Source organism: Pseudorca crassidens, chromosome 12, assembly GCF_039906515.1.
Source record: "Pseudorca crassidens isolate mPseCra1 chromosome 12, mPseCra1.hap1, whole genome shotgun sequence".
Lineage (NCBI taxonomy): Eukaryota > Metazoa > Chordata > Mammalia > Artiodactyla > Delphinidae > Pseudorca > Pseudorca crassidens.
The window spans coordinates 68,702,380-68,730,032 of record NC_090307.1 but is presented as its reverse complement, the minus strand read 5'-3'; the positions used below and the strand labels follow the sequence as shown (position 1 = coordinate 68,730,032).

The following is a 27,653-nucleotide window of genomic DNA, read 5'->3' as shown; positions in this document are numbered from 1 at the left end:
CATGCTATGCAACAAGAGAAGCCACCGCAATGAGCAGAATGAGAAGCCCACGCACTGCAACAAACAGTAGCCCCTGCTCGCTGCAACTAGATAAAGCCCGTGCACAGCAACGAAGACCCAACGCAGCCAAAAACAGATAAATAAATAGGAACAAAAAGAATAACAGACCTTCTAATGAATAAATAAAGCAAAAACAATCCAATGGGAAAGTGCAAGTCATGAACAAGAATTTCACACAAGAAGAAACATGGCCAATCACCATACGAAAATGATAACATCATTGGTAATCAGGGAAATGCAAATCAGAACCACAATAAGATGCAGTTTTACCTTCATTTGATTTGAAAAAATGAACAGTCTGGTAATATCAAGTGTTGAAGAAGATATGGATCCACAGTATCCCTTATACATCACTGGTGGGAACGTGAGCTGGTATGACCATGCTGGAAAGCAGTGTGGCCTTACCTTCTAAAGAAGAACATCACAGACTCTGCAGCCCAGTAATCCCACTTCTAGGTGTATACTCAAGAGAAACTCCTATAAATGTACAACAGGAAACATGAATAAGATTACTCAAAGCAAAACTTGAAAACAACTCAAACTTATTGGATGAAATAATTAGTATATTCACACAGAGCAATATTTACAGTAGTTGAAACAAATGAACCACAGCAACATACAATACAGATAAATCTTAGTAATATAATATTAAGTTTAAAAAAAGCAAGTCCGAGAAGGTTACATACATATTCTTTTTATACAGTTAAAAACAAGTATCTAAAATATATGTATATGAATACACACACAGACATACACACACACTTAAGACTACTTAAAGATGCAATAAAATTATATTAAAAGGAAAGCAAAGGACTGATGAACCCAGGAGTCCTGGTAGTGGCTACCTGAGAGGAGGATGGATTGGTGAGTTTTCCTTATGGTCAGATGTAGGTTTTGTCAGGATTCTACCTTTGGTTTAGGTGGCAAGGTCGCATTAATACAAGCAGGCCGGGGCTTCCCTCGTGTCGCAGTGGTTAAGAATCCACCTGACAATGCAGGGGACATGGGTTCGAGCCCTGGCCCAGGAAGATCCCACATGCCGCTGAGCAACTAAGCCCATGCGCCACAACTACTGAGCCTGTGCTCTAGAGCCTGCGAGCCACAACTACTGAAGCCTGTGTGCCACAACTAGTGAAGCCCACATGCCTAGAGCCAGTGCTCCACAACAAGAGAAGCCACCACAATGAGAAGCCCATGCACGGCAACGAAGAGTAGCCCCCGCTCCCCGCAACTAAAGAAAGCCTTGCGTAGCAACAAAGGCCCAATGCAGCCCAAAATAATTAATTAATTAATTGATTGAAAAAAAATACAAGCAGGCCATGTAAGGACCAACATACCAAGTATTATGACTAATACAAAACTTTCACAGTATCAAAGCAGTATAAAAAGAAAAAAACGAAATAAGATAGATTTAAATCCAACATATTAGTAATTACATTAACTTCCCATAAGCTTTCAGACAAATTTTTAAAAATCAAACTTTATGTGGTTTACAAAAAATACATCTAAATAAAATAAAGACTGGAATAAAAGGATGGAAAAAGATATGTATACATAGAAATACTAACCAAACAAAAGCTGCCTTCAGCTATAGTAACATCACAAAACAGACATCAAAACAAAAGGTCAAAGAGGGACAAAATGATAAAGGTTCAATTTGCCAGGAAGATTTTAAATTTGAATATACCCTGTACCTAATAACAGCCCCAAAATGTATACAGCAAAAGTTGATAGAAATATAAGGAAAAATGGACTAGTTTACAACCAAAGTGGGAGATTTTAACATACTTCTTTTAGTAATGGATAGCAGAAGAAAATGTCTGGAGGACAAGTTTGAACAATAGAACCTTCAGGACAGCTGTAGAACATTGCACTCAACAACTGTGGAAAATGCAATCTCTTTGATTACGTGTGGAACGTTTGCAAAAACTGACCATATACTGGGTCATAAAACAAATTTCAAAGAGATGAAATTATACGAAGTATACTGTCTGACTCCAAAGTGAGTGTGCTAGAAACAAAGATGACTAGAAAAATTACCATATATTTATAAACTTAAGAAATGTACTTCCAACTAATCCATAGGACAAAGAAAGTATAATGAAAATTAGAAAGTATAACTGCATGATAATGAAAATAATACATAACAAAAATGGTAGAATGCAGCTAAAGCAGTAATTGGAGTGAAATGTGTAGCCTTGAAATGCACATATTAGAAAAGAAGAGACATGGGAAAATATTGAGCTAAGCATCCATCCCAGGAAGTTAGAAAAGGAGCAGCAAAAGAAATCCCAACAAAGTAGAAGGAAGACTATACAAGCAAAATCAGTAAAGCAGAAAAACCTAAAATAGGATCAACAAAGTTTCATCTTCCACCAATGAAGAAAACGGACAAACCTCTGACATGACTGGGTAGAGAGAAGGTGCACAGCATCAACATTACAGACGCGAAAGAAGACACTGCTGTCACACACATTAAACGAATAATAATGAGGACATTATGAAACACTTCAGGCTGATATATATGAAAAATTGGACAAGGTGGGCAAGTTCCCAGAGAGGTATAATGTGGCAAAACATGCAGGTCGGTGGAGCCTGAAAGGTGCAGGGAGGAAAGGGCGAGGTGGACACAAGACCAGGTTTGGGGGGTTCAGGGGGTGGACATGCAGGAGGGGAAGCAGAGAGGGGGCCGAGTGTGTCCCGGCAGCTCACCCCATGGGGCCCCGCAGGGACAACGCGGAGAACATGTACTACTTCTCGGAGCTGGCCCTGACCCTCAACGAACACGAGGAGGGCGTGGCGCCCACCGACAGCCGCTTGCGGCCCGACCAGCGGCTGATGGAGAAGGGACACTGGGATGAGGCCAACACGGAGAAGCAGCGGCTGGAGGAGAAGCAGCGCGTGAATCGGCGCCGGAGGCTGGAGGCCTGCTCGCGGGGCTGCGGTGCAGAGGAAGGTGAGGCCAGTGGGGAGGGGGGCCCCCGGGAGTGAGGCCAGCGGGAGAGGGCATGGGGGTCTCCCAGGAACTGGGAGGAGATGAGGGGACTGGAAGAAGCTGAGGGGGAGAGAGGGGATTCCCTGGGGGCAGGGAGGGGTGCTGGAGAAGGGGGCACCCCAGGAGCAAGGAGGAGGGCCAGCAGGAGAGGGGACAGGGAGTGGTTTTCTGGGGCGCTGGGAGGAGGCAGGCTGCCCGCCCGCCTGCCCACTGTGCCGCCCAGCAGAGAAGGAGGCCGAAGTGTACGTGCCGCTGTGGTTTGAGAAGAGGCTGGACCCGGTGACTGGGGAGACGGCCTGCGTGTACAAGGGTGGCTACTGGGAGGCCAAGGAGAAGCAGGACTGGCACATGTGCCCCAACATCTTCTGAGCACCACCCCCCTCCTGCAAATACAGGCGGCTGCACAGCCTGGTCCACCTTCTATTTAATGCACTCAATTTAGTACTCAACTGACCTCCCCACCTTTTCCTTCTTATGTTTTTTAATAACACTTTTTTGGGGCTCCCACCTTGGAAGGAGGAAGTGCTGACCCGGGTTCTTTCCAGCCCCCAGGTGCCCCGGGTCTCCTGTGACCCTTCATCATGGACTTGAGCCCCATCGGGCCCCCCAGCTCCAGTTTCCACACCTCAGGCAGGCTGGCCCGGGCCCTTGGCTGCTCCAGTCACCAGCCCCCCAGGGAGGAACTGGCCCCCTCCCAGGGAGCCACTTTTGACTTTTTTAGAAAAAAAAAGATCTCCATTTCTTTCCAGCCAAGGTATTTAGTAAATATTTTTAGTACAGCACTTGGTGGACAACTTTCTAAGTGTGCTTTCTTGCCACAGAAGTGTCCTGGCAAGAGCCCCTTCTTTTTAAGACATTGGGAAGCCAGATGGACCCCTTTGAGTCGGGAGCATTTTGTAGCTCAAACAGCAAGGCCATGTGTATGCGAGCTGCCCACCCCCCAGGAGCCCAGGACCCCCCAGAGAAGGGAACCAAGGGCCGCCGGGCCCAGGAGAGCACAAGTCAGTTGTCTCTGACTTGCGTGGAGCCAGAGCCCCACGCATGGTGGGGAAGGGGACACTGAGGGACCGCCATGTGGATTTGAGGGCAACAGCCCCTGCCTAGCCCTGGCCATGCTGGGGCTGCTCCCCAGCCCCACAGAGGCCGGGCCTGCAGGCGCTCCTGCCACAGAACCCAGCCCCAAATCAGCAATAAGAACCAACCCTCGGCTCAGCCTGGGTTGGTATCCTGGGCACCAGAGAACCCAGAGTCCCGTCTCTGGGGTGTCCCATCTCAGCACCCCTGAACTCTTTATTTGCCATATATATATATATATATATATATGATATATAAATATATATAAAATAGCTATTTTGCTTAAATTTTTATGATATGTAGAAGTGAAAAAATGATGACGACAGGGTGCTCCTGTCTGAGTTTGGCCCTCCTGTCAGCTGTGCCCTGCCCTCTCCTCAGATTCCCTTCCAGTGGCTTCTGCCAACTGTGGGGGGGGGGGGGGCCTGGGCCACTGTGGCCACTGTCCCAGCCCCTCAGAACTCCTACTCAACCTTTCACACTTCAATTTGGTCCTGAAAGTTCATCACAGGGTTTTACTTTCTACTCCAGGACTGGTTTTGTTTTTATAAAAAAAAAAAAAAAAAGTGAAAACACCAACGTGTGAAATGCCTTAGGGTGCCCACTGGAGGGCGGGTGGGCAGGCACGCAGGCAGCCCCATGAGGCCTGCGGCAGAGCTGTTCAATGTTCCTTTTCTCAGAACTGTGAGTGAGCACCTTCTGACCAGTAATAAAAAATCTTGGAGTTTTCCACGGCCCCATTCCTGAGTCTGTGACTGGGTGGAGCAGGGCTGACACGGGAGAGCAGGCGACAGCCCGCAGGTGGCATGGGGGAGGGGTGTGGGGCGCTATTCTGCTCAGCGCCAGAAGCAGGCAGTGGGAGGTTGGTCTGGATGGGGAGGGGCGGGGATGGAAGACCTGATGGGACAGGGTCTGGGCCAGGAAAGCTGCAGAGGGCTGAGGTGGCACCTACTGGAGGGTCACAGTTTGGCCTGAGGCCAGGCCAAGGCCCTCACCACTCTCCACAGGGAACCCTGGCCCTGGTGAGGTCTAGGGTTGCTCAGTGACCATGACCTGACCTCAAGCAACTTGGATCACTAGCTCCCGGGACCCGAGCAAGGGTGGCTGGTCTGGCCCAGTGGGTCCTCCTCCCACTGCCAGCACTTCCAGGTGACAGGATGGAGTGGGGCAGGGCACCACAGGGGCATCAGAGCCAGGCTCTAGCCACCTGTCCCAACACCCCAATGCTGTGGGATCCAAGGCTGGTACCGTACAACTCCTTCCAAGGCCTTAACTTTCCCATCTGTGGGGAGGCAGGCACTGGTGAGTCCCTGCCGAGGTGCTGGAGGGACAGCCCTCACTGGAGAGAAGGGTGTGGGGTGAGGCAACCCCAGGATAGCCCTGACCCAGGAGGCAGTGGAGGATCTGCCAGGGGAGGGAATGGAATATAAGAATAGAATTTTCATATATCCAAATATGACAACAGCAAATAGAATCCAGCCACATACAAAAAACTGATACCCCAAATTGGTAAACATATGCCCAAGCTGGTTTTACACAGTAATGCAAGAATGGGTCAAAATCGGGAAGCTTTTAGTTGTAAATCATTCATTGTACCAACTAGTTCAAGAGGGACTTCTTCTGGATGGTAGACTAAATGCCTGGATTATCCTTCTTTGTGGAAAACTAGACATGTTGGATAAAATTTTAAAACACCTTAAATGCATCCATGAGCTGTAATGGATATAAGGAATCCTCAGGCCAAAAATTAAGTGGATGTGGAAACCTGGGGAGATAAGAGCTCTGAAGTCTGCTTCTCACTGGCATTTACTGAGCCCACTGAGCCTAAGTTTTCACTGCCTCAAATGACCTGCCTGATATAGGGCATCCAGTTTGAGATAATCTCCCTCAAGCTGGGCCCCCAAAGGGCTATACCTTCAATATACCTTCAATATAATGGTGAATCAAGAATAATACAAGGAAAATTGCTTGTCTTAAAGGTTAGTCATAAGCAGAGCAGAAAAAAAAAAAATCCCCTAAGAATTTGTAATCAGGAGCAGACCCTCACTTGGCTTCACAGCCCAAATACATGCTATCAGGATGATCCAATAAAACCTCTAGTAGAGAATACAGCACGGTCCCAAATTGGCAATGTCCCCCGTCACATGAGAGAAACAAATCCTCTCTAGAGGTTCTCCCCTTCATTCCAGACCTTATGGAACCCCAGATGTGAAGATGAAAGGAAAACGAGCAGCTCACAGTATAACATCTCCAAACACACAAGGAAATACAACATACACTGGCATAAGCAATGGCCGACAGAAATAACAGCAGAATCAGACATAACAAAACTACTCAATATAGTAAAATTAACAGACACATATAAAATAAGCATGTTTAATATATCTCTAGGAACAGAAAGGTGGCTTGAAAATGAGTAAAAAGCATTCAAAAATACTAAAGAACTTGCAGAAATTGAAAAAAATCACTAAAAACAATGAATAATTTTATAGCAGATTACACATGAAGAGAGTATTGGTGACATGGAAGTGAGATCTGTGGAAATTATCCAGAAAGCAACACAGACACACAAAGAGGTGAAAAGTGTAAAAATGAAATTAAGAGACATGGAGGATAAAGTGAGAAGATCCCACATGTGTCCAATCAAAATGGAACAGAAGCAATCTTTTAAGAGTTAATGACTAAAAAATTAACTTTTGACAAGAAACACCAATATACAGAGTCAATTCCAACAAATCCTTGTCAGGGTAAATAAAAAGACATCCACAGCTAAATACAATATAGTGAAATTGCAAGACCTTTAAAACAACAAAATTTTAAAAGGAGCCAAACTTGGGTGGGGGATACCTTGAAAGAGCATTGATTAGAGAGTTCACTGTCTTCTGACCACCAAAGAAAGTCAGAAGACAATGAAGTGATATCTCCAAAGTAGAAGAGAAAATGTTAGTATTCCTAGTGAAAATATCTTTCAGGAACCAAAGGAAAATACGACATTAACAAAATGTCTTATTAAAACAATACTGGGACTTCCCTGGTGGTCCAGTGGCTAAGACTCCATGCTCCCAATGCAGTGGGCCTGGGTTTGATCCCTGGGCAGGGAAGTAGATCCCACATGCATGCCGCAACTAAGAGTCCACAGGCTGCAACTAAGAGACCACATGCCGCAACTAAGAGGCCGCCTGCCACAACCAAAAGATCCCACATGCCGCAACGAAGATCCTGCACACAGCAACGAAGATCCCACGTGCCGCAACTAAGACCTGGCACAGCCAAACAAATAAATATTAAAAAAAATTAAATGGCTTATGGAGTTAGACTTTGATAAGTATTGGACTGGTCATTCGGATTTTCCCACATCTTACTGAAAAACCCAAACGAACTTTTTGGCCAACCCAATATTATGTAAAACATATAGAGGAATAGGAATACTAAATTTCAAAAACTGAGGAAAAACACCGTATGTGGGAGAGAAATTTTCAGTCAATCTAAAAGAAAGCAGGAAAGGAGAGGAAAAAGGAATGCAGATAAGCTGGAATAAAAATTTAAAAATAAGAAGATGGAAATAAGTTAACCAATATATCAATAATTACACAAAATTTAAACAAATGCTTTGGGTAAGAACAAAAAATATCAAATAAAAACAAAATCCCACTATATGCTAGTTACAAGAAAACACCTAAAACATAAGTACACAGACAAGACAGACTTTGAGACAAAAAATATCACCAGATGTCAACTTTCAGAAAATAAAAAAAGCAATCACTTCTTGGCCTTTTGGCTATGATCAAGGGTAGAAAATTTAAAAAGCCACTTTATAATGATAAAACGTAAAATTCATAGAGTTCTAAAACTCACAGGCACCTAGTAATATCTCAAAATAAAGTAAAATGGACACAATCAGAAGGAGAAATAGATAAATCCACAATCATAATGGAAGATTTTAACATCTCTCTCCCAGTAATGAGAGCTCAGACAGACCAAAAATATCAGCAAGGGTTCAAACAACACAATTAACATCTGGTAACAGGCACATACAGGGAATTACACATAACTGCAAAATACATATTTTTGAAATGCATACAGAACATTTATGAATATTAGCCACATACTTGGGCCAGTTTTCAAGCCTCAGCAAATTTCAAAGGACTGGCATACAGACCACATTCTCAGATCACAATGAAAGTTCAAAATCAATAACGAAAAGATAATTAGAAAAAGCAACCACGTTTGAACATTAAGAAATATGCTTTTAGGGCTTCCCTGGTGGCACAGTGGTTGAGAGTCCGCCTACCAATGCAGGGGACATGGGTTCGTGCCCTGGTCCAGGAGGATCCCACATGCCACGGAGCAGCTGGGCCCGTGAGCCATAGCTGCTGAGCCTGCACGTCCGGAGCCTCTGCTCTGCAGCAGGAGAGGCCACAATGGTGAGAGGCCCGCGTAATGCAAAAAAAAAAAAAAGATATATGCTTTTAAAATAACTCATGGATCAAAGAAGAAATCAAAAATCAGAAAATACAATTAAAAATTAAAATATTATATACCTAAACTTATAGGACATAGATAAAGCTGTACTTAGAAGGAAATTTATAGCCTAAAAGCTCATGTTGTAAAAGAATAAAGGCTAAATAATGAGCTAAACATCCAATTTGAGTAGGAAAATGAACATTAGGATAAACCCAAAGGACACATAAGGAAATGAAGATCAGAAATTAATGAAAGAGAAAACAAACATAATAGAAAGGACCAAGAAAGCTGAGGTTGATTCTTGGAAAAACTGACAAACTTTAATGATAAGGAAAATGGAAGGAGGAAATGGATGAACCCAAAAAACAATATTTGGAATGAAAAGAGGACATAGAGATGCTACAGATATTTTAAGGGTATTGTGAATAACTCTGTAACAACATCTTTGAAAACTGAGATAAAATTCTAGAAAAATAAAACTTAAAACTGACTCAAAAATTAGAAAAACCTGAATAGTATTATAACCTTTTAAAAATTCAGTCAGTTAAAAAATCTCCCCACACATATACACACAAAACTCCAGACACAACTGACCAAGGACTAACCAACCTTACAGAAACTATCACAAGAGGGATACTCCCCAACTCATTTCTTGAGGCTAGTATAACCTGGTCACCAAAACCTAACAAGGACAGTATAAGAAAGGAAAATCACAAACTAGTGTCACTCACATGCTGGTACAATTCAAAACAAAATATTAACGAATTAGCAATATAGAAAAATTATAATCACTCCAGAAGTGCAAGGTTTAGCCTATGAAAAACTAACCAATGTAATTCACCATGTTAACAAATTAAAGGAGAACACTGAATGGTCATCTCAATGGATGCAGAAAACACTTGAGAAAAAATTCAACATGCATCAATGATATTTAAAAGGAAAAAAATGCTTAAAAATAGGAATAGAAAGAAACTTCCTTAATCTGATGAATGATATCTACCAAAGGGGAAAAAAGCTTTCTCTGTGAGATAGAGAACAAAAGATACCCATTTTTACCCTTTACATTCAACACTGTATTGGCAGTCCTAGCCAATGCAACAAGGCAAGAAAAATATATGAGGTATGAGAACTGGCAAAATTATCATTGCTCCCAGATGATGTATCATAGAAAATCCAAAAGAATCTAAAGATAAAATAGAATCATCAATATATAAAAATCAATTACATTTTTATTTACTAGCAACAAACTGTGAGGAAATAAAGTTTTAAAAACTATTATTTACAGTAGCATCAAAAATCATCAGATACCTAGGATATACCATAGGTACATACATAGTAACAAAGGACATACAAGACTTCTGAAGGGAAAATCACAATACTTTCTTGAAAGACACTAAAGAAAGATCTAAATTAATGGAGAGTTATACCATCTTCATGGTTTGGAAGGCTTATAAAGATATCAATTCTTCTCAAACTGATGACATACAATCAATTCCAATGAAACCCCTATAGCTTTTCTCATGGAGCTTGATAAAATGATTCTAAAATTTATACGGAAATGCAAAGGACCAAGAATAGTCAAGACACTCTTGAAGCAGAAAAAGTGGCAAGACCAGCTCTATTAGATATCAAAACTTATTGTAAAACTATAATAAATAAATCAGTGTGGTATTGGCATAGAGAAACAACAAATGTAACTGAATAAAAATTCAGAAACAGATTCATACATATATGAACATTCGATATACAAGAGAGGTTGCACTGTAGATTAATGAGAAAGGTAAGACTTTTCAATAAGGGGTGTAAGGACAATCAGGAAGGAACTGGAGCTCTACCTCATACCATACACAAAAGGCAATTTCAGGTGGATTAAAAGTCTATATGTGAAAGACAAAACTATAAACACTTTAGAAGACAATACAAAACAGTATCGTCATGACCTCAGGATAGGGAAGGATTTCTTAAATAAGTTACAAAAAATGCAAACAGTAAAAGACTGATAAATTAGTCTATATTAAAATTAAGAGGGACTTCCCTGGTGGCACAGTGGATAAGATTCTGTGCTCCGGGGGCCCATGTTCGATCCCTGCTCGGGGAACTAGATCCCACATGCATGCTGAACCTAAGAGTTTGCATGCCACAACTAAGGAGCCAGTGAGCCTCAACTAAGGAGCCCATGTGTCACAACTAAGGAGCCCACATGCTACAGCTAAGGAGCCTACAAGCTGCAACTAATGAACCCACGTGCCACAACTAAGGAGCCCGCCTGCCACAACTAAGGAGCTCGCCTGCCACAACTAAGGAGCTCACCTGCCACAACTAAGAGACCTCATTCAAGAAAATTTAAAAAAAAAATTAAGAACGTCTCATCAAAGGACTATAAAAAGAGAGTTAAAAAAAAGTATGCCAAAGAGTGGAAGATTTTTGCAACACAGATAACTTACAAGGATCTTGTATCTAGAATATACAAAAATACAAATCAATAAAAAGACGAGTAGAAAAATGGGAAAAAGTATTGAACAAACACTTTATCAAAGAAGAAATTCAAACAGTCAATAGACATGAAAAGATGCTCAACCACATTAGACATCAGGTTAATGCAAATTAAACCATAATGAGATAACACTACACACCCTTCAGACTGGCAAAAAACAAATCAAGTCTAGCAATATCAAGTGTAGGTGAGGAAGTAGAGGAACGAAGCACTTAGTGCCAATGGGCATGTAAATTGATACAACTGCTTCTGAAAAGAATTTGGCATTATCTAGTAAAGTTGAAATGGGCATGGCCTATGATGCAGCAAGTCTCCAAGGATTATGCATGTAACAGGAGACATAAACATGAATGTCCACAGATGTACTGTAATAGCAAAAAGCTAGAAACAACCCAAATGCCAGTCATAGAGACATGGATTTTTAAAACTGTGGTATGTTCCATTGTAGGTGTAATTTGTTTTTATTACTGTATAATATTCAGCACTACGATACACTAGTGAAGATGAATAAATTACAGCTACACTCAACAACATGAGTAAATTTCTGGAACATAATATTGAAAAGAAAACAAATTGCAGAATAGTAAATAAAATGTTATGTCCGGGACTTCCTGGTGGCAGAGTGGTAACGAATCCGCCTGCCAATGCAGGCGACACGGGTTGGAGCCCTGGTCCGGGAAGATTCCACATGCCACAGAGCAACTAAGCCCGTGCGCCACAACTTCCGAACCTGTGCTCTAGAGCTCGCGAACCACAACTACTGAGCCCCTGCGTGCCACAACTATTGAAGCCTGCGTGCCTAGAGCCTGTGCTCCACAACAAAGACAAGCCATCGCCATGAGAAGCCCACTCACCGCAACTAGAGAAAGCCCGCGTGCAACAACAAAGACGCAACGCAGCCAAAACTAAATAAATAATGTATTTTTTTAAAAAAGTTATGTCCATTTAAGTTCAAAAACAGGGCTTCCCTGGTGGCGCAGTGGTTGAGAGTCCGCCTGCCGATGCAGGGGACACGGGTTCGTGCCCCAGTCCGGAAAGATCCCACATGCCGCGGAGCGGCTGGGCCCGTGAGCCATGGCCACTGAGCCTGCGTGTACGGAGCCTGTGCTCCGCGACGGGAGAGGCCACAGCAGTGAGAGGCCCGCGTGCTGGGGAAAAAAAAAAAAAAACAGGCAAAACAAAGCAATTATTTAGAAATACAAATCAACATGGTAGAAGTATAAGAAGAGCAAAGAAAAGATAAACACAGAATTCAGGTTTGTGGTTACCGCTGAGCAAGGAAGAAAGGGGAAAGGACCCAGGAGGGGCACACAGGGATTATAAACTAATAATAATGTGTTTTCTTAAACCAGGTGATGGATGTACACTGCATATTTTTCTTACCATATATATATATATATATATATATTTTTTTTTTTTTTTTTTTTTGCGGTACGCAGGCCTCTCACTGCTGTGGCCTCTCCCGTTGCGGAGCACAGGCTCCGGACGCGCAGGCTCAGCGGCCATGGCTCACGGGTCCAGCCGATCCAGCTCCGCGTCATGTGGGATCTTCCCGGACCGGGGCACGAACCCGTGTCCCCTGCATCAGCAGGTGGACTCTCAACCACTGCGCCACCAGGGGAGCCCCCTTATAAATATTTTATACAGTATTCTTTTGTAGCTGCTCAATGCCTAATAAGAATAATCGCTAAAACAGTAGCTTAAAGGAGAAAAACCCCATATGATTTTATCAATAGATGCTGAAAGGCATTTGATGATGGGAGATGGGGATGGGGGCCTCACAACCCACATTTCATTCTGTGTAACTGGTGCCCCCTGGTGCTCAACTCAGACAAGACTGGCAGCCACGGCTTCATCCCAGAAGCCCCAAGTTTAAAAAACAAGACAACAGCATCAACAAAAACAGAAAAAACTCTTTCCACACTTTAAAGACCAGTCACCAAAACCAACAGACAATATTCTGCTCAACCCTAACATGTGGATTTCCATCCTCATCAGAAAAAAGACCTGGATAATTAATTACTCAACACTGTTTCAGAGGTTCGGCAATTAAAACTAGCATACTGGCAAATTTGCACATTTTATCTAAAAATACAAGTTTATTTTGAAAACTACCAGAGTTTATAAGATAGAAAATAAATTATATTAAACAATTTGCTTTTCTATATATTAATAATCAGGAATAGAGATGGGGGGAAAATTCCATTCACAATAGTGACAAATAACATAAAACAGGAATAAAATGAGAAAGTTACATAACCCATATGAAGAAATAAAATCTTATTGGAAGATCTAAAAGGAGTCAAACAAATGGAAAACCATTTTGTATCGTCTAGGGAGATTTAAAATCATAAAAATGTCAACTCTCCCATAACTTACATCTAAATTTAATGCAATTATAATTTAAATCCCAATGGAACTTGTTGTGGAGGCGGGCAGGGACGGGAGAGAATTGGATTACGTGATTTTAAATTTCATGAGAGAAGAAATTCTAAGAATAGCCTGGAAAACTATTTTAATAAGAAAAACAGCGAGGGAGATTGATCCATCTAGATGCTAATGACGCCCCCAAAGTAGTTTCAGCTAGGACCTCACCCCTCGCGTCGGAATCGCCTGTCCAGCTGGTAACAGACTGTCTCCCTTGACATATGTAAGGGTCATCTCAAGCCCAACAGGTCCAAAACCAAATAGAATGAATATAAATAATGACCTAGGTGGTTCGTTTAAGAAACGGAGGTGGCATAAGTGAATTTCCATCTGGAAAAACCAAAACCAAAGTCTGACTCCTGCCTAACCGCAGATACTAAAATATTTCCCACAGGGAGTGGAGGTTGACACAAAAAACTTTAATACAGTGCAACAAAATGCAAGAGAATGTTTGCAGGTGAGTAGAGGGGGAAGGACTTTCTTAAACATGATAGGAAACCCCAAAACCTTTCAAGAAACACCATAAACCAGGCCAAGGACAGACAAACCAGCAGAAAAGCAAGTTGTGAGCCGAGGTCGTGAAACGCAAGAGGCCTCAGGTCCCGAGAGTCAGAGGTCTGGACCTTCAGGGGAAATTACCTGGAAAGGGTATTTCAAAATGTAAATCATGCAGCTTCGGGCTTCCCTGGTGGCGCAGTGGTTGAGAGTCCGCCTGCCGATGCAGGGGATACGGGTTTGTGCCCCGGTCCGGGAGGATCCCACATGCCGCGGAGCGGCTGGGCCCGTGAGCCATGGCCGCTGAGCCTGCGCTTCTGGAGCCTGTGCTCCGCAACGCGAGAGGCCACAGCTGTGAGAGGCCCGCGTACCGCAAAAAAAACCAAAAAACAAAAAAACACATGCAGCTTCCTTCCCAGGTCCTCTATCTTGCAGACGTAAAAGCACCACACCATCAAGGACATCTATACCAAAAAGTCTCCTGTAGTGACCACAAAAAGTTGGAAAACTACCGGGTAAAAGGTTTCACCTGTGCCCGGGCTTAATACGCAGACTCCAGCGGAAAAAATTCCCCACTTCTCTGCTTGGGGTCTGAGCCGGACACTGGATCCCCTAGGCCTTCCCTCCGCTGGCCCTAGGATGTGGGACCCTCGAGGCCTCCGTCCCCAAGCGGGGCCCCGGGCGGGCCTTGTACAGGCGGGTTTGCTCACAACTCCCTACCCTCACGCCGTCTGAGGCTCGGACGCCCGCCCACCCGGGCTCGGGCACGCAGGCAGGCTCGTGACGTTCCCAGGCGCATGCGCTGGGCGCAGAACACGTGCCAGGCCGCTGCACCGCGCAGGCGCCATTGAGCGCCTGCCTTGAGGGTCTGGAGGAGGGTGGGAGGGGTGCTCTCCGCCTCCCGCAACCGTTGGCGACCTGGGAGAAGGCAGGCGCCCGGATGGGACTGAGCGTTGGACACCCCCAGAGCCTCTGGAGAGAGAGGGCCGAGGGCCGGGTCCTGGACGTGTCCTCTGGGCCAGGTGAGAGTTTGCAGCCAGTCCCCGGGCTTGTGCTGTGTTATGGTAGCTGATGATTTAGCGTAAGGAACTCAAAACTCTTCCTTCTGACAATTAGGGGTTCTCGCATCGCAGCGCCCCCAAACCCGGCTAGTGCCAGACTGGCTTAAATGGTGGGGAACTGGGTAGGGGAGTGAGAACCCAGAGCTTAAACAGAGTAAGAAGTGGGGAAGAAAGGACCGTAAATTCAAAGTTGTGGGTTAGAGCTGCCCACAGCTTCCCGAGAACTGCAGTTGCTCGGGCAGGAAGTGGCCCCAGAGAGTCCCGTGGAAGCATCTCAGCAGAGTCCAGAGGAGACAAGAAAGGAGGGATGTGTCTGTCAGACCCTTCCCCTGTCCCTGGTCCAGGTTGGCCTCAGTGGCATGGGCTTCCCTATCTCCAGGCCCTGGCTGGAAGCTGAGAAAGCCCGAGCCCCAAGAAGTAGCAGGGGCAACCTGCTTTGCGGACCGAAGATGGCTGGATGGAAGACCCGCCCTCCTCACCTCGGAGGCCAAAAGGCCATAGGGTAACACCCCACAAGGGCCAATGAGTAGGTCGTGGAAGGCCTACAGGCAGCAGGTGGGGCCAGTGAATCTTGTAAGCAAAGATAAGGGGTCAGGGCAGCAAGGGCTTTGGGGCCCCATTCCAACCGTCTATATGGGCCTCCGGATAAATTTCTGGTGGAGAACTACAACTTAGTAAGCCAGAAAACCTCTACTGTCATCCAGCGCCTTTATTTTAGAGGAAGAAAAGGGGACCCAGGATGGGCAGTGATTTGTCTGAAGCCTTGTGAGCTGAAAAAAGGAAATTTATGCAGGATCCACCAGGGGTCCTAGTTGGGCCTGGCACATTCCAAGTTACTGCCATGAAAACTGCCAGACTGAAAAACAGGCTTGGCAACATTTGGGCTCATTCCTGAGTGGGATTGTCCCTCGCCAGGCCCTTCCTCTGTCCAGTCTGTGTCTTGCTCACTATGGAGAGGGTGCCCCCAGCAGTGCTGAGGACAGTTGGAGGCCTCAAACATGGCAGCAGAGAACGCATGTTCTTTTGTAGCTCTGCCTCCCGTGGCCAAGCTGGCTGTCCACCTTCTCAGGAACCAAGAGCAATGTGGCCATTCCAAAGGAAGCCTCAGAGGTTCCATCTCCAGCAAAGGGCAGAATCCTCCAGTGGAATTTTGAGGATGTTTCAGGCATCTAGGCAACTGCCAGCGGGTCCCTTACAGCCTGGCCCAGATGCAGGACAGCCTTACATCGGGGACGAGTAGCCAGTGGAGGCACGGCCCGCTCAGACCAAATCTTGTGTTCTGTGTAAAAGGGAAAGAAGTTTGAGCTCTATCAGTCTTAACACAGATTGGTCTGTAGAGCTGTGAGTGCTTGCCCAGTGCTGCTTGAACCACGGGTCTAAAAGACAGTCATGTCTTTCAAGGGGAACTAGACCCAACAAGAGGAGCCAAAAAGCAGTGCCACTCACAGGAGGAAGCAGAGAAGTTTCTCTCAGCCTATTAACCTATGCCTTCCTTTGGTAAACAATGTCAAACCCTTGTCCTGACCTAGTAATACAGTATTGATGTGGGGTTTGTAATGCTAAATCCATGGGACACTTAGGGGCTGAGGGGTGATATAAGGTGAACATTTCCCTGAGGACTTGCCCCTTGTTTTTCATCTGATTTACAAAGTCCCTACCCCAAGACTCAGAACTACAGCTGTGTCCCAGAGAGAAACACAACCGGCCAACAAAGATGTTCAATCTCACGTAAATTAATTCAAACCAACTCAAAAATCCATCACTTTTCACCTTTCAGATTAGTAAACAGTTCAGATGGAAGAGACTACAGCCAGGCAAGTGGGGGTGGGGGGCAAGGAATATACTGTTGGTGGGAGTTGAAATTGGGAAGTCTTTTCTGGAATGTATCTTAGAATTTTTAATGCATCCACCATCTAACAGCCGTTTCTCTCTTTGGATCTTAACCCTGTATAAACCCAGATCTGAGTTAACGATTAAGTACACATGTATACCCACACACACTCATCACAGCACTTTTCATAAACATTAAAAACCAAAATCTCTATAAATGGGACCACTAAATGACAGTACATCCAAGACGATGAAATGCTATGTGGTTGTTCAGGAGAATAAAGTAGATCCATGTGAGCGCTTCAGAAACAAGTCCCAAGATTTACTAAGTGAGAAACAGGCAGAAACAGACAGTAGATGTGTAGTGTGCTCAGGACGGATACTCCTTCCAGGGAAAGTGAGCATTGGGGGGTGGGGGGGTGGGGAGGAGGGAGCCTTGCTTTTCATGGTCCAGCCTTTCGTACTGTTTGAATTTTTACCATATGCATGTATCACTTGGAGAAAAAAAACAAAACACGAAAGTCCCCATCCCTCCCACTCCTTAAAAACAAGGGTCGCTGCACTCATTCACCTTCTTGCCGCCTTGAACTCAGGACCTTCCTGCCACAGCCCCACCAGACCATCTTCTTCTCCCAAGTTTTAGACAATTTCAAGCAGGTTAGTTATCCAGGACAAGGAAGGGGGAGGAACCCCTGCATCTTATCTTCCCACCCAGAATGGAAGGAGCTCTGCCTGGAAGCAGGCTGCATTCAGCACAGCTGTGGTTGGATTTAAACAGCAAAGTGGGAACGCCCAGAAGTTGAAGCTAAAATGTTTAAGAAATTCAGTATTTCAGTTTCTATGGGTGTCCAGGAGAGTGAAGACATAAGACAAGGTGGTGGAGATGAGGAAGAATCTGAAGACAGTTTAAAGCCACAGTGGTGGAAAGAATGAAGAGGAGGAAGGTGCTGGATTTTACTAAGAGAAGAAAACAGACAGTTCAGGAGTCTCACCAGTGAAAGTTTATAGTATTGCATTTCGATTACAGGTATGTAAATAAAAAACTTGAGTATTACCCTCTAGTAAAAATGCAGAACCAGCTTGCACTTAGATTAAAACAGCAGGTTTGGGGACAAAAATGGACCATATGCTGCCTGTGATGAAAAGAGCGAGCTGGACAGGAGAGGAACCACCAGCTCAAGAAGCCCTAAGACTCTTCGCGAATCTTCAGAGGAAGAGGTCAGGGCCTCTCTGAGTAGTATTTCCCCCAAAGAGCCCTTGCCCAGGGATGTGGTTTGGAGAAGTCCCAAACCCACAAGTCACAGGTGCTTCTGGCCACGTGCACAAGTGGGTAAAGACCTCCGATTCCCATGGGGCCTGCCTCCCTCGCCAGCACTTCCCAGGCTACTGGAGTCTTCACAGGGCAGCATGTGGCCACTGCTGACCAGAGGTGGGTAGATGCTGGAAACACACCGAGAGGTCTGAATTGCAGACCAGTGGCACAAGACCATAGTTCTTGTGCCTTCAGAAAACCCAGTCCCCAAATAAAGGGGGATGAAGAGAGTTGGGAGAAATCAAACCAGAATTTTTCCAATGGCCATTAAAGAGAAAATTCAGCAACTCTTGCCTTTGTCTTTGACCCTGAGAAGTTGAGGGACACAGCTGTATGAGGCTGTGACCAGGCGGGAAGGAAGACATGGTGTGCTTCCTGCAGAGCCACCTCTGGAGTCCCTGTGGCTCAGTGACCCCCTCCTCCCATCTGCCCCAAAGCAGGGACCTTGACTGGGCCTGGTGGGGCCAGACAGGGGGGACGCAGTAAGAGAAAAAGCAGCGCCAGGCTCTCCAGATGGCCGGGACCATTGAGGAAGGTGTGCTCCCTAGGACCCTGCCACACCCACAGACGAGGCCGCCACCAACCAGCACAGGGGCTCCTTCACACACATGGTCCTTTCGTAAAAGGAATCCTTTGGAATTCAAACATTCAGTGTGTTACCCGGGTCAGCAGTCTGACCAGAGTCGGATCTGTCCACTCAAGTTTTTGAGGCAGGAAACCTCATTGTCCACTGTTAGTTCTCCAGCAGGGAGAACTTAGGTGGTGGATGGGGAAGTTGAACAGGAGGATCTTTCTTCCCCAAGCTGTCTGGATGGTGCCACAGCCAAGACGGACCACTTGGGCCACCACTCACATCCCCAACCTGAAGGAGCAGCCACGAGACAGGGAGCTGCTCAGCGCTGAGCCTCCTCCTGACCATGGCCCTGTGGGGATCCCCTGGATTGGAGATCCTGGGGAAGCACCAGCCTGGGGGGCCCTGCCCCTCCCCCAGTCTTGCCCCTGGAGCCTCCCCAACTTCCAAACAGCACTGGATTCACCACATCTTGAGGAGCCAGGAGCCAAGAGAAGCAGCTCAGACTTGGCATCCTGCTTCTGTTCTCTGCCCAAGAGTCACCAAAAAAAATGTATGGTCTCACAGCAGGCACAGCATCTTGTTTCTTTTAAAAAATAAATATTTATAAACGTAGGGAGGAAGATTCAAAGAATCAGAGTCTCTTTCCCTCCAAAAGCACAAATATCCCATGTGAGTCAAACCAAGGTAAGTCCATCAACCCATAAATGAAACTCCACCCCCAGGAGCTCTGCCTTGAGGGGCAGGGGAGCTGATCTCTGGCTCCAGGCCTCTTAGTCCCCCTTGGTGATCAGGTCCTCGATGTAGGCATCCAGCTCGTCATCTGTGTTAATGTCTATATCCTGGAACAGAGCAGTGCAGGGTCAGCCGGGGGCCACAAGGTGGTGGGGGGCCCGCCTCCCCATCCTTTTTGCAGCCCGTGCCCCTTCCTCTCGCCCCTCCACCCTGGCTGTCAGGCCTTGTCCCTTCTTATCATCCGCCCACTCCCTCCTCTGTGCACAGATGACGCCCAGATTTCTTGCTCCTACCCTGCCTCTACCCCAAGTTCCCGGCTTGCCTTAGCCATGCTGCAGGCTTCTCAGACTCAAAACATCCAACAGCTCAACGGCACCACCCACCCCGAGTTGCTCCATCTTGGTACAGGCCACCACCGCCTCCCCTCCACCCAGGGGCTCAGACAAACCACAACCATCACCCTTGTTTCCTCCCCTTCCCTCAAGACGTTACAACAAATCTGCCCACTTCTCTCCCTCCTCACTGTCACCATCCAAGGTTCAGGCTGCCAGAATCTCTCACCCAGACAACTGTGGGAACCTCCTCACTGGAGTCCCGGATTCTAACCTCCGCCCCCTCCAGGCCCTCCTACAACCAACCAGAGTAAATGTCTTAGATTGCAAACGTCTTAGTGCCACACCCTCCAGAGACTTCCCACCTGGTACAGGGCCCTGCTTCTTCTATCGCCCACATCTCCCTGCCTTGGGCCTCAGGCCCTGCTCTTCCCTCTCCCCAGAGCTCTCACATCCCACTCCTGTGTGACTGGTTCTGCCCTCAGCTCAAGTACCTCCTCAGAGAGGCTTCCCCTGCACACCCTAGTAAAGCGGCATCCCTGTTTTCTGTCTCTCTCATATTTACTTCACAGCACTTCCCGCCAACAGTAGTTCTGTCTCCTCCACTTGTTGGGCTATGAGAGCAGGACCCCTATCTTGCCTGTCTGCTTCACCAAAGGTCCCCAGGACAGGCACAGAGCAGTTGTCCTCAATGTTTACTGCCTGGATAAAGGGCTGAGACCCTACAGGGCGCTCCCTGCTTCTGGGCTACCTAATCCCATCTGGGCGTCATCTGGAAAATTGAGAATGTTTTTCTGTTTTATGACTTGGAGGGTTCTCAAACCAGGTTGTATATCAGAATGTCTAAACAAGGGCAAAAGTCTGATACCGTGGGTCTGGCTGGGATGAGGCCCAGGCAGCCGCACCACCTCCAGCCCTCCTGGTCAGGATGCTGTGCAGCCAGGGTTGGAACCACAGATTCCTGTGAGTGGGGAGAAGGGAGCAGGAGGTGCCCAAGCCCCCACCCCGAGACACCAGGTGGTCCGCTACAATGAGAGGGCTGCCTGGCTCACCTCCTGCACCTTTTGCAGGAGTGCCACGATGTTGGTCCTCAGCTTCTGCAGCTTCTCCTCTGTCTCGCGGAGCTTTCTCTCGGAGGTACGCAGGCTCTCCTCGGAGGCCTTGGCCCGCGAGTCGGCGCGGCTCTGGTAGGAATGGCACAGGTTCTGGAGCCCCACTTCATACTGCTTGAAGTACTCTTTCTGTTGGGAGAGGAGCTGGTGGGTGAGTGCATGAGCTCACGAGGGTCCCCAGTGCCCTTCTAGATGGGCACTGGTGTCCCCAACTGGCTCAGCACAAGGAAGCTCAGTCTGAAGGGATGCCGGACCCAGAAGCAAGTGATCTCTCTAGCTCCAGAGAAGAAAGACCTCGACGTCCACCTCACAGGGCTGCCACGAGGACGAAGACAGGATCACACATGAAGCACGTACCAAAGTGCTCTGGCAGACTGCCAGCCGGGAGTAAATGTGAGGGATGATTCTCACCATTCACCTTTCTAAGTGCACAACAGCACTTTGAGCAAACCACTTCCAAGTCACAACCAACAATGTCAAGATCAAAAGTTCTCTTCCACAAGTATTTTATCAAGCACCTATCAACAACAGATTCCTCCAGGTTTGTGTAGTATGTTTATACAGCATCAGAGCTTTTCACCATCTTCCCTGAGTACCTGAAACTTCCCGGGGGTGGGGCAGTAATGTTAACTAGCACTTTCTCTAGACATGGGGCTTTATCAAACTTTTAGAAAGTAGCAGAACACTTGTTTCAAATGAAAGTTACATGGAATCTTAGTATAAAAAACAATCTGGGTAATAACTCTTTATGTTTAATTTCAAAGTTATAACATTATGATTTACTCATAAATCACCAACGTGAATGATGAGGCCATGCTGATGAACACAAACCCATGACCAGCAGGTCCTGGCTAACAACTGCAGTCTCGCCAACTCTAGCATTTATTTACTTCTGTGAAGATGTATGAACTACCTAGCACTGAACGGCTAAAAACTGCTGTTTTTAAAACGTGTTAGAACTATTTAATTGTTTACAATCTAGAATACTATCCCAGTAAATCAAGATGGCAACAGAAACTTCAAATTCTGCACAAAAAATAATTATCACTTGGCACCGCAAAAATAAATGTTCAAGCAGGTGCCAAAAGTATTAAAATGTAATACACAATGTCTTAAGCCTAACTATGATTTGTATTCATTTTAATTTTTTTTCCACTTTTAGGCCATTAAAGATTCACAGGCAGTTACGTTACTTTTAAAGTGTATATATATATATATATATATATATATATATGTTTTTTTTTTTTAATCTAGTATTTGCAGGACCCCTGACGGTCTGGAACTCCTAGTCCAGCATGATGAGCAAAAGGACGGTCATTTACAAACTGACAAGGATACAATGAACATTAGACTCTTGTTGTGTCCCGAACGTTAAAAAAAATTAAAGTTTGAGTTATTTTAGGCATTTCACTTAGGTGGCTATTAAAATGATGCATTAGTGGTACACCTCCCTTTACAGGCATAAGCCAACAGACTATTTTAGGCTCAGATGCTCCTACTGACTGTGCTTTGGTCTGAGCGGTCAGGGCCACTGCAAAGATCCCACTGCACCCAGGCTTTACTCTGACTTTGGCAACAACTTTAAGCCAAAAGCAACAAACATACCAGGCCAATCAGCTGTTTGTTCCTGGGATCTGCAGAGGATGCCTGCAGCCTGAACAAGGGTAAGCGCTGAGGTGTAGCAGCTTTCTGTGAAGCCACCATGAGTTCTGCACCTTCTAGCTTCCCCAGGGTGCAGTGCCCCCTCATCTCGCAGGGGAGCAAGACCCTTGGCCTAACAAGTTGTTCTGGGTTCAAATCTGGGCTCTATTAAGACAGACTGTTCACCTCTCTGCCCCTGGGTTTCTTCAGCTCCTAGCCTCATTTCCCTTTTTTAAAGTAGAATGGAGACAAAACTCCATGTTTTCCTCTCTGGCAAACTTTATCAAGCATACAACTGCTCACGAGGGCCTGCCATCTTAAACATATTAATCCTGCAGTTTCAATTCCAGTTGTCCTCTCCAGAAACTCCTCCCTAGAAAACCTAAGCTATTCCTACAGCAGAAACATCCTCTTGATGTGGATGACTCCCAATCCCCATCTCCAGCCCTGCCCTTCCCGCCCCTCCCAAGTGCCAGCCCCAATCTCCAGTGTCCTATCCACTGGACATCACCAGAAATGAAGTGCTGGTACTTCCAGCCCAAGTCAAATCACAACTCGTCTTCCTCACCCTCACCCTGCTTCTCTCCCAGTTAACAGCTTTGTCATCAACCTCCAATTCCCACAGGCCTGAGAGACAGGGAAGCACGTGACCTCTGCCTCCTCACCATCACCTGCCTTCAGTCAAAGAAGGACCCCTGACACGGCCCCTTCACCTGTCAGAGCTCCCATCCCCCCTCCCTGACCTATTACCATTAGACCAGCTTCCCTGTCCCTGTGTCTCCCATCCACCCTCCTTCCCAGAACCAGAGTTACCCTCTTAGGGGCAGGGTCAACAGACTACTCACTGCCTGTGACCAAATCAGCCTGCCACCTGTTTTTGTAAACAAAGCATTACTAGACCTCAGCCACGTCCATTCCTTTGCATATGGTCTTATGGCAGCTTCCACACTGTAACGGCAGAGCTGAATAGTTGCCACAGAGACCTTACAGCCCATAAAGCTGAAAATACTTGCTAACTGGCCTCTACAGAATAAGCCTCTTGACCCCTGCCCCAGACATGGTTCAAGTCGACAATTCCATCCGCTCAAACCTTTAGCTGGGCCTCCATTTCATACAAAGTTTAAGCCACTGCACCTCAGGGGGGTGCCCCCGATGCCTCCTATCCTGGCTCTGAGGGCCCTTCTCCCTGAGTGCTCACCACAGAGACCACTGCCCTGGCCCCCACCTGCCCTTGCATCCCTGAGCCTTTGTTCACAACAGTCCCTCTGCCTCAAACACTTCCCGTCACTTCTACAAACACTCGCCCAAACCCACATTTTCTTTAGCCCTGGTCACTCTCTCCCCCTCCCAGAGGCTGCCCCAGCCCTCCCACCCACCTTGCAGAGCACTTACTGCTCTCAGCCTCATGTCTAGGTACCTGCTAAAAATTCAGTCTCTACTGACTCTTAAGCCACTTGGAGGCTCCAGCACTGAGGCACTGCATCTGCATTTGCTAAATAAGATCCCACGCTTATCTCCACACACCACGAGCTTCCCTATACCTCGGAGCTTCCCTATACCTCCGAGAGTCACGTTTCCGGCACTTTGAACCTAAGCTCTTTACTGTTTCCTGCCTTGACAGAGGAAAAGGGACATACTCCACACAAGTCACACCGGGCCTGTCCCTAAGCGAGGATTCCACTCCACCCCAGCATCTCACCAGCTGCACACCAGTCTTCCGGCTGAGCAGCTTCTTTTTCCACAATGTAAAGTCCCCTCTTCCCTTCCCTCAGCAGATGAAAGGGAAGCTGGCCAAGCGGGGAAGGGCGCACACAGCTGAGAGCTGACAATCACAACAAGCACCAAGGGGGGCGTGCAGAGTCAAAAACCAAAGGCTGGGCAGACTCACCAGAGGAAACGATATTAGCTCATCTGAATTCATAGCACTCAGCTCCTTCTTAGAGATGGGGAAACTCGGAGGCAGGAAGTACCGTAAACAATTCCTAAACAAGAAAGAAGGTGGAGACTGGAAATCAGAATGGCACAGAGCTAGTGGAGAACCAGCGCTGACCCCGGAGCAGGACGACAACGCACCGAAGGATCTGGACGAGGAGGTCAATGGTCTCGTGGTTGGTGCTCGGGGCGGTGGTGTCGGGCTCAATGCGAATGCAGTCTGAGGTGGAGGGTTCTGCCATGGCTACAGCCTGCTGAGCCACTGCCGCCTCCTCCTCCTCCTCCCCGCCCTCCTGCTGCGTGTCCGGGCTCTGATACTCCGGGGAAGGGGGCTTCATCAACCGCACATCCTCACTGCCTTTCTCCACCCTAGGGAGGACCCAGTGTTTGTGTCACGTGTCCCAGGCTCCCAGGATGGGCTGCCTGCCCCTGCCCAACTCTGTCAACCCAGCCTCCTAGAAGGGGCATTACCAGCGGTCTCTTGGTGTCGTGTCCGTGGGCACATAGTCAAACTTCACCTTCCACCGCACCACGTTCTTGCCCAACTCCACGGCTGTGACACGGCCTGTGTACCACTCCCTGTTCACACGCACCTCCACGTGCAGCCCTTTAGCTGAGAGTGCAGATGGAGTTAGAAAACTAGACTAGAGCCCCCGACCCAGCCAGGGCCACCTTGAGAAAGGTCATCCCAGGTTCACAGGGACAAGAACCCCTAGGAGCTTGACACCACTATGCCAGGGACATGGAGCCCAGCCACTCTGGTCTCCTTCCCCAACTGTCATGAGAGTGCCGCAGAGCAGCATGGTAACTGCCAGCGGTGAACACCAAGGAACTGATACTAAAAATAAACACGAGGGCGTGCTAGCCTCAGCATTCTTCTCAGAATTAGACTTGAAACCACTGTTGCTTGAGAGCCAGGAGCCAGGAAAGCCTCCATGGGCCTTCGGAATACGGTGCTGCTGGCAAGGGGCCCCCTTCCCACTTCCCCACAGGCTCTGGGCACCTCCCTAAACTCACCTTTCTGAGCGCTCTTGAGGTCAGCTGGGTCCTCTTCCCCAGCACTGTCTGAGAGCTGCAAGAACAGAGTCTGTGAGAGGCACCGCCAGTGCCCCTAAAGAACAGACTGTCCACCCAGGGTCATAAGCCATCGCCTCATGTTGTCTTGTGCGGCTGTTTAAATCCCCAGGCCTCACTGAGAGCCACTCTCTCAACCATTATCTCAGTACGTACACACCTGCCTCCAAAAACGTCAGAAAACAAGAGAGCAGGCATAGGGGCAGAATGTCACAGACACGGAAGTACATCTGTGTCGGTGTCACCTCAAGCCTGTGAGTAGAGCCACAAGCCAGTCTCACTCAAGATCCTACCAGGTACCGTGTTTCTAGTCGTCTGTGTGACTGAGTGTCCTTCAGAGATGGACTAGGCTTCTGAAAGGCTCGTGTCACAGACTGCAGGTGGCGGGTGGAGACCCTGGGGAGGGAGAATGCTGAGAACCTACCTCATTCAAGTCCTTTTTTTCCTCCTTCACGGCAAACTTGCCCCGCTTGGACCTCTCTTTCCTCCTCTCAGCCTCTTCCTCGGCTTCTTCCTCATCAGAGACCCCAAGACTCCGCTTCCGACCAGGAGTGGCCTACAGCAAGAGGAGCGGGAACATGAGGGACCCTGGCAGACCCTCAGGTGCTGGAAGATCCCATCTGGCCTAAAGGAGCCATTCAGAAAGGGGTCTGTGGGTCTCAGTCCCCGCCAGGGCTGGGCTCCCAACGGTACTAGGGACACAGCAACCCCCGGCCTCTACGCCCACGAGGACCTTTGCTCAGAGCTGTCACAGGGGAGCCTCTCAGTTCATTCCCCACTGAACCACGCCAACCACTGCTGCAGCCCACCAAGGCTGTCACCAGATTGCAACCTCTGCCCACCGCGTGAGAAGCCAGTGAAGGCGACTCAAGTCTGTGGAGGACCAAACCTTGGTGGGGGCACCAAAGAGCTCCCTGGACAGGGAACCAGCAAGCTCTGTGCCCCCCATGAGTGCCTTCAGCTATCAGACTCCTCCTCTGCAGGGGCAGCACGGAAGGCTGATCTCCACTGAGGCTTCTCCACCCCCCCCTGCCCCCCATGCAGTCAACGCTGCCCCCTCCATTCCTATACCACTGTGGGCAGGGCTGGAGAAGGAGGAGCATCTCACCAGGGAGAGTTTACTGGGCGGCTCTGGCTTCTTGACCACTGGAGTCTTGATGGCTCGGGGGGCAGGGACCTCCCGAGGGCTCTTGGAGTTGGGCAGCAGAGATGGTGATGGTGGCTGCACGGGAGGGGCGGGCCGGGATGCAGTCTTGACTGGAGTGTTGGCAGGCTTTCGGGGCACCTCAGGAGGCTGGAGCAGCCTGGAAGTACTGGCCTCCTCCCGTGCTGTCGAGGCAGGAGGCTTTGGGACACTGCTAATAATAGGAGCTTTTCGGGGCTGGCTGGCTGGTCTGGGAGCCTGCAGGGAAGGGGGTCTGCTCGGGGCATTCCTGATCACAGCAGGTAAAGGAGGTGACCGAGGACGCTGAGGTCTACGTGCAGGTTCCTGAAAGAGGCCCAGAGAGAGTGACAACATGGATCCCAGCATGAGACACCTGAGGAAAAGCCCTGCCCCTATCCCTGGGCTTTACCTCAGTGGAAGGTCTGGTGGTCACTTCCAAGGGCAATTTCTTCAGGTCAGCTTGGGAGCGGATGGGTGTGGTTTTCTGCAGGGTAAACATGATGAGGAGGTCGTTTGCGTATCTGGTACATTCAAGCAAACTCTTTTTGGAGCCCCACAGTCTGGGACAGTGGGCAAATAAAAAAGAACCCCTGGGCCACAGTCCTACTATTACAAGCCTCCCATTCTCACTGAGAAGACAAAAATTCAAAACACTAAACTACCAGCAAATTACAGGATTCTATATGATTAATCCAGCAATTGAGAGACTGGGGAAAAGTGTCAGTAGACTAAATTCCTATAAAACAAGCCAAAAAGGTTGGAGATCCCTAAAGGCCAAAGCTGGAAAGGACAGGTGGGAATTGGCAGACAGGGAGGCATGCATACAATGAGAGCATCTGCCTGTGCAGAAGTCAGAAAGGGAAAGGCTTTTGTAATAAA

At 47.4% G+C, this 27,653-nt stretch overlaps 2 protein-coding genes across 20 annotated transcripts in view; one reads left to right on the top strand and one right to left on the bottom strand.

The window, feature by feature from the left end:
- The window catches only part of OSBP2 (oxysterol binding protein 2), a 165,002-nt gene extending 160,300 nt beyond the window's left edge, over positions 1-4,702 (top strand). For 4 of the 5 annotated variants that reach the window (XM_067700241.1, XM_067700239.1, XM_067700242.1 and 1 more), the window contains 2 exons: positions 2,790-3,016; positions 3,279-4,702. In XM_067700241.1, the coding sequence (XP_067556342.1) occupies positions 2,790-3,016; positions 3,279-3,424 (373 nt within the window). In that variant the 3' untranslated portion in view covers positions 3,425-4,702. The remainder of the gene's footprint in view (positions 1-2,789; positions 3,017-3,278) is intronic. The other variant, XM_067700240.1, reaches the window with a different exon arrangement.
- The window catches only part of MORC2 (MORC family CW-type zinc finger 2), a 64,780-nt gene that overhangs the window by 5,305 nt on the left and 31,822 nt on the right, over positions 1-27,653 (bottom strand). For 5 of the 15 annotated variants that reach the window (XM_067700227.1, XM_067700231.1, XM_067700235.1 and 2 more), the window contains 10 exons: positions 27,184-27,258; positions 26,718-27,098; positions 26,034-26,165; positions 25,553-25,607; positions 25,007-25,148; positions 24,677-24,904; positions 24,492-24,585; positions 20,903-21,091; positions 20,719-20,811; positions 19,364-19,625 (listed from right to left, as the gene is read on the bottom strand). In XM_067700227.1, the coding sequence (XP_067556328.1) occupies positions 19,557-19,625; positions 20,719-20,811; positions 20,903-21,091; positions 24,492-24,585; positions 24,677-24,904; positions 25,007-25,148; positions 25,553-25,607; positions 26,034-26,165; positions 26,718-27,098; positions 27,184-27,258 (1,458 nt within the window). In that variant the 3' untranslated portion in view covers positions 19,364-19,556. Of the gene's footprint in view, positions 1-330; positions 538-905; positions 16,350-19,363; positions 19,626-20,718; positions 20,812-20,902; positions 21,092-24,491; positions 24,586-24,676; positions 24,905-25,006; positions 25,149-25,552; positions 25,608-26,033; positions 26,166-26,717; positions 27,099-27,183; positions 27,259-27,653 lie in introns of those variants that run through there. The other 10 variants (XM_067700233.1, XM_067700237.1, XM_067700232.1 and 7 more) reach the window with 8 other exon arrangements.